Here is a 14,431-nt window from a genome sequence, read left to right on the forward strand (position 1 = left end):
TCTAAACTTCAATCAAATTGATTAGGAAGAATAAATTACCTTACTTATTCCATCAATAATTTGGAAAATCCAAATAAAAAAGTGCTATTCTTTGAATTTTTGAACCTGAAAAAAATTTTTTTAACTTGAAAATTTTTAGAACATTTAGGTTTCCTTTTCCCCAGATAACTTCTACTCCTGTGTCTCAGCCTTTGAAGACATTTTTCTGACACCATTTTTGAGGGGAAAGCTCCCCTATAACCAAAGACATCAATTTAGAGATTACTCTGCTTCTGATCAAAGGTAGAACAATCTGAGATACCAAAATAATTCTAAAGGCAGATCTTTGTTTTTCATTAGGAGAAAATATACTTCATTTCTGAAAACATTTTTTCCCAGGCAATATAATTTTGATTTCAAATTGTGCTGCTAACAATCATTTTCATGGTTCATGAAAGAAATAAATGGAAGTCACTTAAAACATCCTAAATAACCAAAGTCAAATAGCCTTAGTAGCATTTAAAGAGTATGTTTTAAGAATAGAGGAATTTACATATCTCCATAAATAAATGGGAAAGGCAGAAGAACAATCAGAAAGCTATTTTTACTACAACATTTTGAGAAATAGTTGCAGTACTTCAGCAAAGATGAGCCATAAAAGAGTAAATAGGCTTTTAAAAATTGTGTCCTTAATTAAGACCCAATATACAGTCTGAGAGGTCTGAGCTATAGAGTTCCAAATCCTGCATAGTATCTCTGAGGTGATTAAGTAAAAATCATAACAGAGATTTATGTTATCAGTGGAATAAACAGGATACCCATTGCCTATAATTCTGGCTTATCTGTTGGCTACTGAGGTATTCTGGCCACTTCCTTTAACCATTTCCATCTCTGATCTCTGAGTGGGAAAATGTAAAAGGATTAATTTTATAGGGTTACTAAAAAGAATTGCAATTGAGAGTGAACAATAATTAATACCTAACTAATAAATAGAATACAGAATTTTAATACAATGTCCTAGTTACCCATTTTTTAACACGATTATGCTATTTTAAACATACTTTTTAATATTACTCTAGCTCTTAAAGTTTATCATTTCAAATACTAACTTTTCTGTTTTGGTCTTACTGATTCAAGAAATGGTTGACCCATGAGCTTTGAAGACTCCAAGGTGCTACAATCTTTCTATGTCCTCATAGTTATGCAGTTTAAGGGTAAAGATTAGACCAGTAATAAGTTTATAAATCTAAAAATCTATGTATAATTTAAAAGAAGTAAATTTTGCCAGTCAATCATTACCCAGGGCAGACTAGTCAGTGTTAGTTAATCCCTACACTTCTTTTCAATTGGCCAAGGAAAATTCATTTATTCAATAAATATTTCTTTCTATTATAAGCCAAAACTTACTTTGACTTCCATAAAAAATAGCAAACCTTGTTAGAAACGGGATGGTAATATCAGCTCTGGGATATTTTAATTCCCTCTAACTGAAATGCAAAATAAAGCAGACTGGCACTTCTCATAGACTTTCATAAATCACTATCAATTGGACCGGATATCCCATTAAGAATTCCAACTCAGGCTTATAGTTCTGACAACCATAATCAGCTTGTACTCATGCTCTACTTTCTTTGATCCAGCTACTTAGGTCCTGCTCTACTAGTTGACAGTAATTACTTGTATCCAATTTTGGAGATGATCAAATGACTTTTAAATTAGTTCTCCTTAGACTTTAAGTTTACATAGCTCTCCCTTTTTCTTTTCCCCACTAATATATTACATGCTGCCCAACTCTTTTACTTGTCTGAATTTTGTAGGGGCTCAGTAACTAGATAATAGGTTTTGGGTTATTTCACTTTGGGAGAAATGGATCATATCTACTCTTGTTTTTTATTAGATCATGACCCCATGAAGATTTTCAAGCTTCTCAATCCAACAAATTCCACAAAAAGTATTAAGTGTTTCCTGTGTATGAAGTATTATGCTAGAAGTAGGTAACTAATATACAGATAAATATAACACATAATATTACACAAGTGGCATACTTAGAAAGGTATAAATCAAAGTACTAAATGTTCTTTGAGAAGGTGGTGTCTGAGTTGGCTTTTAAAGGACAACGGAAGGGGGTAGTGACAAGATGGTGAATTAGAGAATAAACCCGGTCAACCTTTCCCAATATTTCCCTCCAAGTAACTTTACAATCTAATTGAACTTTGGAGTGGAATAGGGTAAAACATTTTCTCAGCCTATGACCATTCAGAGAGTAGGCAGGAGAGGCTGCGGCACTGAGGTGGGAGGGCCTGGCTTCACAGTGGCTGTGAGAGTGGCAGCAGATGCCCTGAGAGCTCTTAGCTCAGAGACATTAAGGAGCTGGACAACTGGGCAGAAAGAGATGATAAGGGACCTGTACTGGCACTGGGGACAGTGACATTGACTAGCAAGTCTCTTGCTGATATGCAGTTCTGGGACCCAATTGCAAGGAGAAGAGCACTTGTGGTTGGTCATAAGGGAGCAGGGGCCTTGATCACAGTTCCAGTGTAGAGAGGAACACTGGCACTTGTGGCTACAGGATAGCAGGGGACTGGGTCACAGTTCCAGGGCTAAAAGAAGTACTAGTGGCTGTGGTTACAGGGAAACAGAGGTCCTTTCTGGGTAAAGACCAGAGCCCAGGAGAGAGCTATGACCACATCTTTCCCTGGATCACACAATCTTGGAAGCACCCAAAACTTGCAGACCTCAGAATTATCTCTGAAATTAGCCAGTGAAAGAGAAAGCCTGATGCTTGGGATAGTACCTCATCATGCTAAGGTTAGCAGAGTCCAGCTTTAACATAAAATTCAACATCAAGAAATAAGCTGGAAAAATAAGCAAACAACAAAAAAAGAACTTGACCATAGTTTGACTATGGTGGCAGAGAAGACCAAGATAAGATAAAAAGATAATAATGTGAAAAGAGCAAAAATTAAAGCCTCAAGTCCAACAAGAATTCCTGGATGAGTTAAAAAAATAGATAAGAGAGAGAAGAAAAATTAGGAAAAGAAATGAGAATGATGGAAGATAAATGTAGAAAAAAACCAGAATTAACTGTCTTATTAGAAGAGGCTCAAAAATTTTGAAGAAACACCCTTAAAAACAATATTGGCTTAATGGTAAAAGAGACACAAAAATTCACTGCAGAAAAAAATTCCTTAAAAATCAGAATTGGCCAAATGGAAAAAAAGGTAAAAATGTTTACTGAAGAAAATAATTCCTTAAAAATAAGAAGTGAACAAATGACTTCATGAAATTTCAAAAAACAGTAAAATAAAGTCAAAAGAATGAAAAAAAAAAAAAAACCCAGAAAAAAATGTGAAATATCTCACTGGAAAAACAATTGACATGGAAAATAGGTCCAGGAGAAATAGTTTAAGAATTATTTGACTACTTGAAAGTCATGATCAAAATTTAAAAAGAGCTTAGAAGTCATGTTTCTTTTTAAAAAAATTTCAATATTTTATTTTAAAAAATACATAGTTTTCAACATTCATTTTTATAAGACTTTGTATTCTCAATTTTCCTCCCTCTTACTTCCCCCACCCCCAGACAGCAAAGTAATCTGTTAGACATCATATTTTAAGAAATTATCGTGAAAAAATGTCCTGATAATATAGATCTGGAAAATAAAGTAGAAATTGAAAGAATCTACCAATTGCCTTCTTAAAGAAATCCCAAAGTAAAGGCTCTGGGGAATATTGTAGCCAAATTCTAGAACTTTCATTTCAGGTCACAGAGAAAATATTGCAATACATTATATATTTTTTTTTTTAATAAAAATTATGATAAAAAGTAAAGGGTATGTGAAAAATTCAATGAGCCTATATGGAAACAAGAACATTCTATATCAGGAGGTACTAAACTAGTTCATGAATAACAGACCCCTTTTATAGTCTGATGATGCCTTATAAACTCCTTTTCAGAATACTGCTTTTGAATGTATAAAATACATAGGATTAACAAAGAAAATCGATTATATTAAATAAAATTTTATCTTTCTCCCTCTCTCCCTCTCTCTTTTTCTACCCCCCCACCCCAACTTAAGAATCCATGTTCTAGGTAGAGGGAATAGTCTGAGCAAAGTCATACAAAAACCTCCTTGCCCATTCAAAACTGTATGATCTCGTGACACTAGCCTCCTTTTTTCAGTGGCCATTTTCACTAGTTTTCCCCCAAATCTGAAATGGTCTCCCTCCTAATCTTTACTTCTTGGCTTTCCTGGCTTCCTTTAAGTTCCAGATCAAGTCTCACCTTCTAGAGGAAACTTTTCCCAATCACTCTTAAGTTCTAAAGCCTTCCTTCTATCACTATTTCCAAATTATTTTATAAATAGCTTGTTGTCAATGTTGTGTCCTATATAAGACTGTGAACTCCTTGAAAGCAGGGGCTACATTTTGCCTTTCTTTGTATCTCTATCATTTATCAAAATGCTTGGCACATAATAGGCAATTAATAAATGTTTACTGACTAACAGAAGAATATAGGATGTGTGGGAAAAGATACACTAACATGGAGTCTGTAGATGGTAGTATGGAATAAAGCTATAAAGGTAGGATGATGCTAGACTGTAGAGAGCCTGGCATATAAAGTAAAGATGTATGAATTATGCAGTAGGCAATAGGGAGCTCACATGGGATTCAGAGAGATTTCAAAAGAAAACAAATAAACTCCATAAAAATGTTAAAAAAGACTAGTGTGATAAAAGACTGGGAAAATCCTCCAAAAGTTAAACCATTTATACAGATTACTTTGTGTTAGATTTTTACATATGTTTAAAAAAATAGAATTCCAAAAAACTACAAAAATCTCTGGACAACTGTTATAAGTAGATGACTAAAAGTTTCACTGATTTTTGGAGAATGATTTAGCTCAGTATATACATTGATACATTGATGGCATAACAATAATATAGCTCCACTAAAAATCCTATTCTAGCATTTCATTATGGCATGAAGGTGACCACAAGTTTTTGAAAGCCACGCCAGTGACTTCAATTCAACTCAATGAACATTTGTTCACTATGTGACACTATTATTATCAATGACAAATTCTAACAGTTCCTTAATAAATAAGTCTTTTGAGTATGGGACTGAGCAATAGATACTTTCTGTTGTTTCAGTATCAACCTTGAGTCTGAGGAAGGTTATTTCTACACAGTTTATGAGTTTTTTGGGGCAACTTATAACTAATGAAATTATTGTACATATGCAACAAATATGTTATATATGTGTGTCAAATGCCATTTTACACACATATGATAAACTGTCTTGTTAATAAGGAATGGGAGAGTTTCAGTTTTTATCAGTGAAGGTAGTATTCAAACTGATAAAACCATAATACATATGTCATATACATTGATTTATGGCTAAATTGTGAAATAGCAAAATGCCATTAAGATAATTTTATTATCATGGTTCAGACAATCTTAAATCACAGGCAGTTTAATAAACAATATATAACACATGTATGATAAATGATTTACTATACACACACGATGACACCCTGTATAATATTATACAGTGTTATATTGCATATTATAATATCATGTACTAAGTTATGGGAATATTTATGAAAGATGCCTTCTCTGTAATATTCTATCATTCTAATACTCTAGATGCAAACTTTTTACCATCATTAATCTCTTAACTCTGATATCTTCTTCATCCACATAGTTTAACTCAATTTGTCCAAATGATCATTTGCTGAGTCCTTAGTGACCAAGGTTTCAGGTCTATCTAACTTAGAAGATTTCATTAATCTTTTTTTATTCCTACCACTGTCAATTCCCAAGATAGTTTATATTCAGTCAAGATAACATCCTTTAGACCTATCATTAATCTTATTTCTAAACCAGTTTCTTGCCTTCTCAGCACTTTCAGAGCAATGTCTTCAAGACCAATGAAATACAAATGTTTTGTCCTTGCTACCAATGTCTATCAGTTGAATCAACTGTTTTTTTTTCACTGATAGTTTCTAGTTCTAAGAACATATACTTCTTTACAGACAAAACTGGCATCACTAACAATGCATCAAAAGTCTTGGCCTTGGAATACAATTCATTTTATACAGATATAAGTAATGCTTATTCTTAATTCTAGTGGAGAATAAAACACTGCCAGATTCATTTAATCTCTCTACTGGCAAGGTGTTCATAAAACAGAATTTTTGATACTAGTTCTCCATTTATATTTTTAAAAAAATCAGCCAAGGGGTAAGTTACTTTTATTATAGTTAAATGCATTTTGGAAAATGTAAGGCTATATTAAATTGACTCTGCATTTGAAGTAACAAATGCTAAGGGCACAGTAAATCATTTTAGTGATTAGTCTGATTGTTGATTATTAACTAAAGATTATAAGTTTCTTCTTACATCAGAAAAGATATAAATATAATATTAAAAATTAATATTTTCATAATTCCACATATAAGTTTCTTCTTACATCAGAAAAGATATAAATATATTAAAAATTAATATTTTCATAATTCCACACCATTTTAATGATAAATAAAATAGTAAAATCTTCAATAAAGAGGTATTTACTAAAATTAATATTTTCTCAAAATTCTTGAGGGTTTATCTTTTGAATTTTCCCCAGATTTTATTTAGGAGATTATTACTAAGCTTCAAAGATCAAACTACATTTCTTTATTTTTCTTCTCAGGTAAATCTCATTTTTATTAAAAAAAATATTCAATTAACCTTGAATAGTCTATATAGTCAAATCTAATTAGGTATGAATTGGGGATGGAGTAAAGCTATAGTAAACACTTTCTACTGAATTCATTAATAACATATTATTGGCTTTCTTCTTGACATCAAATAGCTGATATTCATTAGAAATAAGCAACTGCTTTTACAACACCAACTTATGTTGAAACAGCAAGCACATAAGAGAATAAAATAACCACATGGGAATTATCTAAAATGTACAACACTGAAACACTATGACAGAAACATTTCCAGAAAAGGATCTGCATAGCTACTGTAAATTTAAGAACCTTTACATATTTTAATAGTGATTGTATAATCCTAGAAGGCCACATGGCTATTTTTGAATTGGAAATCGACACAAAAAATTAAATACAAATCTGCTGTCATTTCAACCAACTAGCTTAATATTAATCTGCAAAAATTATAAAGGAAAAAATGTCTTCTTTCTTAAATTTCTGTTAAAATTTTTCTTCATAATAATTAATTTCAAGTATTACTTTGATATATAACCACTATGCAGATGTTGAACTTTGACATTTGATGAAACTTAAGAGATTTTGGAAATAATTATGAGAAAGCAACTAGAGTAACCACTGGAAAGCAATGATAAGCCCTGAATTCTAGTCCAGAGTACACTGGATATACAATCTTGGCCATGGATACTTATCCTTTCCATCTATCTTAACTCTGAAACAGTTATAATTATCTCTGTGCCACCCTAACGCACAGGATGATTTTGAGAATAAGAGTGAAAGGGAAGGAAATTACATAAATTATTATCTTGATTGTTTTTTTCAGAGGGGTAAATCAAGGGGCAGGAGAGTTTTAATGAATTCCCAAGGTAACAAAAAGAGGCAACATTAGAAGCAGAAGCAAAGCTTTTCTATTTTTACATGACAAAACAGGTTTGCAAAACTGATGGTAAAATCATGGCCCAGTGACAATGTTTTTGCATAAAGAAGAGAGGCAATTTATGAGATCGGTGTGACTAGAAATTTCAGTGTTCTTAACAAGAGCTAGCTGGTCTAAGTCTACCTTAGCACTTCATAACTGTATAAGCATTTTTGAATTAGTGCCATGCCAGTTTGACATAGAATTTTGGTATTTCATATTTGCCACACATGATCAGTCACTAGTCTCATAAATCTTTAGAGAAGATGATTTATCTGAGACTTGCTTTTCTGCTTTGTTTGGACTGATCCAGAAAACCAGCATACATCTCTCTGGTAGCTCCAGCTTGAGAAGATCAAAAAATCATTTTCTATTCTGAGTAGTTGTATGATGGGAGATTATAGAGTACTGTAACGATTTATACTTTTCTCCAATTAAAACAGCAGATGTTAGGAATTTCTGGGCACAAAAACTATAACTATGTTTACATGCCAAGAAAAACTAGTTGAAAAGTAGAAAAAAAAAAAAAAAAACCTTAGCTAATAAAGTGGTTGTTTGCATTATCCAAAAAACTGAGTCTGACTTCTTAAAAATGACTTTTTTCAATAAATGACCTGAATGATTTGATAATTTTGTCTCTATTCTCAACTAGTCTGAAAATACTCTATCTCTTCCCAAACATACTATAGAATGTAAGCTACTTGGAGACATTGTTTCATTTTTCTTTATATTTCCAGGACCTAATAATAATTATTCTCTCATATGTGTTTAATAAACATTCATTGAACTGATTTAAACTATATATTATGATCATAGAAGCATTTTTCTTGGGTTGCAATACCTGTATCAGGAACAAAGGGGAGGCTCTCTTAACTCTACTAATTCATTAATGATTTTTTTCAAGCTCACCTTCCTAAACTCATTGGTATAGGTTGTATTGTTATAAATATGCAGCTAGAAATCCTGTATGATTTTTCATTGGTATGGGAGAATTAATTTTTTTCTTCGTCCAATCACATAATACAGATTTATTAAAAGGATAAAAATGCAAGTTACACATGAATGCATCACACGTACCATTGCTGTAATTATAATAGACCCACTGTCCACTTTTGGGCTTTGGGAGTGACACTGGTGTCTCTTCTGCAGGAAAATTGTAGAAACGGCACTCAACAAATAGACGTTGTATAGTGTCATCCCTGGCTACTCGGCAATCATTGAGGCTTAGAGCTATAATCTCAATCCGAATTTTTTCTGATGACTGTTTTAAAAAAGAGGGAAAGAGGAAATAAAAAATACTTTATTCTGCTTTTATTGTCAATTTTAAACAAACATGAAGGCGATAGGCTTCCTTTTTTTTGCAATACACATACATTATTTTACAGTAATACAGGATAGATTATTCAAGACAGAAAGAGAGAATGAGATTCCAATGCCCCAGGGTTTGAAGTTAAGAGTGTCATGGCAATAGTTTCCTGATTTACATTTTAGGCTATAAATACTTCACTACTAGTCCATCTGTAATGAATATTATGAGATCTTTATCTGTGTCTAGTTTTTGAATCACAAAGTATACTTATGCTTATTTCAAACTATATAATGAATCCTAGTTTATGATGGGATGTGTTAATCTAATTTATAATACTTGAGAAAGTTCCACTAATTCATATATCAAAGCTTTCCAAATGGATGAATGTCACACCATTCAACGTTCTTCTGTTCAATACTTCAGTATCATATTAAACATATAAAAAGCTATATTATTTTTTCTATCTTATATTTTGGGTCAATCTACTTAATGACATATTAAAGCCAAAGGAAATCATTTACATTGTGTTTAATATCCATACATTTATCTGAAATTAATTTCCTTTCCTCTTAGGCTTTAAAAAAAAAAAAGCTTTATTGTGGAGGATCCTTGTACAATACCACACCCGACATAGGTGTTTGACATTATCTCTTTACTTTTGTTAATTCTAATTTTATGAATAACCATGGTCTTCTAATAATAATGTTATTTCTGTCACAGATATTTCTATAAGAATGATTTAAAAGAATAGAATGTATAGAATCTAATAAAATTAGATTTTTCAATAAAAAGTCAAAAAAAAAGAACTGAGATTAATAAATAGAATGGAATTTCCAACACTTTACAAGATGTAAAATTTTCTTTAAAACTTGTAAAGTGTTCTGTGCATCAAGTCTAAATTATATCATCTTAAATAATAATTAGAAACCAGAAAGTAAAATATATTTAAAAAGATGAGATTTTAAGAGTTAAATTCAAAATAAGTGTACAAATCTGTCAAAGTAATTACTTAGATATTTCAAAGCATATTTTATAAATAATCAAATTGAAAACCTTAAGTATCCTTTTGTAAAAATATTCTCCATAAAGAACAATTTCCATTGCTGTCAAGCCCCTTCAATATTTGATGAAGTAATTTTGCCCCCTCCTTTCAAAAGACATTTTCTTTTATTATGTATTCTAAGACACTTTAACTAAAAACCCAAATCTGAATATTTCAATAAGGTTGTTTTATTATTCAGTAGATTCATGGAAATTTTACTAGGATGACAGAAAAAATTCCACACCATTCTGTCTCCACTAATACAGGTACAAGGCTGCAGCTGGCAATATTACTAGGATTAGCATAGTATGATGAAATATTTAAAGGAAATTTTTTTTTCTAAAACCTAATAAATCAAATGACTGCCAAATGTCATTAAAGTGATGGTCTTTGACTTGAATATGCTTTTCATATTCAAATTTGAAAAGAAAGAGATGAAAGCCTGGAAAGGTTACTCGGTTTCAACTAATAACCTCAAGCACTCTCCATTCACATGCATAAAAAATGAAATTGGCTCTATTGTCTAATCTCACTTCAGAAACAACTCATCTCTTCTTGCACAAGGTTAGTATAGTAAAAGAAATATTTTAAATGATTTTTTTTTTTTGCAAAATGTTTTGTGATTGTCAAAACTATTTCCCATTCACACAATTTACACATACAACCCCAAAGTGGGCCAGGGCATAATTAAGTGCTCTATATTACTTGAAAATTCACTTGACAAACTTGGCATGGCCATAAAAATAGCATTATAAAAAGTATTAACATTATTGCATAAGTAGATTATTTGGAATACTAGTATAAAGAGTTAAAAAAGGAATTACATATGTACATATGTGTGTATGTATATATATATTTCTAGGCTGTGAAGGATCACATTGCTTAAACAAAAGATGGCAAATTTATCATTACATAGGGGAAATCAAATGTGTTTAAATGTATAGTTTATTAATAATATATTAACTTCTAAGGTTGATATATATTTAAAAATTTACAATATTTGGCCTTTAAATAAGGCAATTACTAAAATTCTAATGCTAAACATTCAGATACCTAAATATATGTGTTTCTCCCTACTAGTTTTCTTGTATGAAAAGTCTTGATTTTTAAGTGGCTTTTGTAATTTAGGACATTGATATTTCTTTGTTTATCACAACAACTGGCAATTTCTAATACCAAAAAATGTAACTTTATGCAATTTCTGACATTAATATTTATGATATTTTAAGTGTTCTTTATTCCAGGTACTTTTCCTTAGGAATACCTAGGAGATTATATCTCCCTGTTTTTATTTTAATACTTGTTTTCATTTTAAACTTTGTGTGTGTGTGTGTGTGTGTGTGTGTGTGTGTGTGTGTGTGTAAAGAGTGCTGTACAGGGGTCAGGTAATTGATTATAGTCTTAGCTCTACCTCTGACTAGTTGTATGAACTTGAATAAGATACTTAACTTCCCTAACCCTTCTATAATTTATAAAATGAGATTATAAAAGATGACCTCTAAAGATCTCAACCTGTTTTAAAATACTGAATCTATGATATACCGTCAAATGATACAGAGTAACAAATTTATGACTAGTAATTTGTCAGATAAAATTAAAAAGAACAAGTGATTCAGAAAATATAAAAATGAGCATGAAGAAAAAGTCAGAAGGATATTTCTGATAAAACAGGCATAACAAAATAATTTAAAAATACATTCTAGATAGCATATGCACTTGCTTTCACTTTCTATAATGATTCTAAATGTCTTATAAACCAAAAAATTTAGTATTCTAAATTACAATGTGATTTAATGAATTTTTACTGAAAAGATTACTGGTAGGAGAAATATATATATATTTAGGTCTCTGGTGATTGATGTAATGCCTAAAATGGTTTGGCAGTGTTAGTATATGCAGATGGATTGATTCATAGTGCTGGCTAGAGATCACCATAATAAGAAGGCAGCACATCAGAGCCTATTGGAGGCGTGTGCTATCCCCATAGAGTACCAGTATCTTTCAGATACCAATTTCAAGAACTAAGAGGAAAAATAAAATTGCTAGTTCTTGCTCTCTAGTTCCAAAACCACTTCTGGTTCCTGATCAATCAAAATTAATATTTGGTACATTTTCAGCCACATGTGCAGACTATTTTTGGTATGACATTCAGGGTGTCACTGAATTTTTCTTCTGGTTTCAACAATGATGGTAATCAAATGAAACTTTTAATATTATATTTCTAAAGTGGTAAGGACTGGACTATGACACTGATAATGAGACTGCCCAAGTAAGAAAACAACTCTACTAATGTATCTTCTCTGCATCTGATAGTTATCATCAAATTAAGTGACAGCAATATAGCAAAGAAAAGACAAGAGCTCAGATATTCTTGTCTTTGAGATTGGCTCTCCACTCATGATATCATGCTTATGGTTTTAAAACTGCATATAATTTGACAATTTTAACGATAAGACTTGAATAACAGATTAAAACAATGTTTTTGAGAAGTTATCTTTTTTACTTAGAAAAATACTATTTAGAAGCCACTATATACATAATTCTATGCTTGAGAGCTAAATTACAAAGGAAGTAAAAAATATAATCTTTAGCTCTCTAGAAGTTTAGCTTCTAATAGAGGCAAAAAAAAAAAAAAAAAAAAAAAAGGGTGAGTAGTTGATTTTAGTACAAATTCTCTTTATAGAGCTCTATGCAAATAGAAGCATTAATGAATGCTAATTGATGACCATGCTGATGTCAACTTTTCCCTATCTCTCCACTCCAGGCTGGGGATAGAACGAATTTGACTAAATGGAATACCCCCTCCTCTCCCTAACAGTCATCATTGAATCTTCTTGTCTTTCTAGCCTATATCTTATCTTTATAATTACACATTTTAGTTTTAAAGGTCTTTATTTCTGAGTTCTTTATGGAAATAAGAGTAAACAGTCTATTATATATACATTAATCAGCAAAATATTTATTGATAAGCATTACTGGAATGGAAAGTTTAGGGGAGAAACAACAATTAGTGAAATAAATATTTAAATGTTATGTATATAAATGTGTGTGGGCGTGCACCCCTGTGTGTACATACACAGACCCACACCCACATCCACCTCTCCTTGTCTTCTAAAAATAGAATAATAATTTAAGTTAAATCTCTTCCTTGATTAAAGTCACTGGTATATGAAAATATTTATATATTTCAGGAGCATGAGCTCGCAGCAGCCAACATACATTGTTGTGTTACTAGGAGCCCTATTTTAATACAAAATTATTTGTCATACATACCCATGCATATCTTCATAAAGGCAATCATCAACCTATTAACTGATTATATTATAAAAGATCTTTTGTAAGTTGGGTTATTTGAAACCTGAAATACATTTTTACATTACTTTCCTAGAAAGAATATTATAAATGGTTTAGATTTTCCTACAAATTTCCTGCAAAAATGCAACACTGTTTCAAATAAAGAATAAATTCACAGTTCCAATGAGGGGGTACGAGAAATATATCTCCAGATGTTAATCTTCTTCAACATGTTCTGGGCAATAAGAACACTAGTTTCAAGTTAGGTGGTAGTTCCTAAGATCGAAGCAAGTCTTCTGGCTTGGGCAGGATCTGGGAATGAAGTGGGAACTGGGGAAAATCATATGGACTAGGGCTTCCTACCAGCATAAATCACTAGATATACTTGGTCCTAGGCTAGTCTCAAGGGCTCCCTTTCTTCTTTTCTAAAGGCATCAGGAAGTAATACCCATCCATTCATTATCCTTTTTTACTGCCCCCTCCAATTACTTTCAATAAGTCCTATTGTAGAATAGAATTCAGTCTTCTAGATTTCCTTTGCTTCTCTTGACCACTCACTCTTCTTCCTGAAGCATATGATTCACTTTGACATCTATGTATTCATATTGCTATCACAATAAGAAAAAGATTTTTCTCCTTTGTTTTATCCTACCTGCTCTTTTCTTCCTCTCAGATAGAGATTTCATAGGGAAAGATAATAAACAGAAAACATGTATGACAGTAGTGGGTAATGGTATACAAAAGACAGAAGGAAGGTTCGTTTAAATTTCTGAGGAAAATTCAGCTTCCTCAGCTATCCTGGGAATTTCTTTTTAGAAGAAGAAGACAGTGTAAGTGAAGAACATGATGGAATCTCTTGTTGGGAAAGAAGTGGAGATGAAATGGCCAGAAATATTGTTAATTAATCAATCATATGACAGGAACTATTAAGTATTGGTACTTGAAATACAAGTGAAATAGTTCCTGCATTCAAGAAATTTACATTTTGCTAGTGAGGCCAGTATGGAGGCTAGGGATTTGCTCCCTACTCTCTTGACTCCTTGTATCTCTTTCTCTTTCTTTACTTCAGATAAGCACTAATGCAGCCTAGAGCTGAAGAGAGGAAGGTGCCAAGACACAGGATAGGTAATGGTGATGAAGAAAGGAAAGCTACTGCTGTCCAGGATGTCTG

General features: G+C 31.8%; 1 protein-coding gene across 4 annotated transcripts in view; it reads right to left on the reverse strand.

Moving 5' to 3' along the window:
* The window catches only part of RPGRIP1L (RPGRIP1 like), a 121,316-nt gene that overhangs the window by 22,544 nt on the left and 84,341 nt on the right, over positions 1 to 14,431 (reverse strand). For all 4 annotated transcript variants that reach the window (XM_031954517.1, XM_031954515.1, XM_012553816.3 and 1 more), the window contains exon 24: positions 8,693 to 8,876. In XM_031954517.1, the coding sequence (XP_031810377.1) occupies positions 8,693 to 8,876 (184 nt within the window). The remainder of the gene's footprint in view (positions 1 to 8,692; positions 8,877 to 14,431) is intronic.

Source organism: Sarcophilus harrisii, chromosome 2 (assembly GCF_902635505.1).
Source record: "Sarcophilus harrisii chromosome 2, mSarHar1.11, whole genome shotgun sequence".
NCBI lineage: Eukaryota > Metazoa > Chordata > Mammalia > Dasyuromorphia > Dasyuridae > Sarcophilus > Sarcophilus harrisii.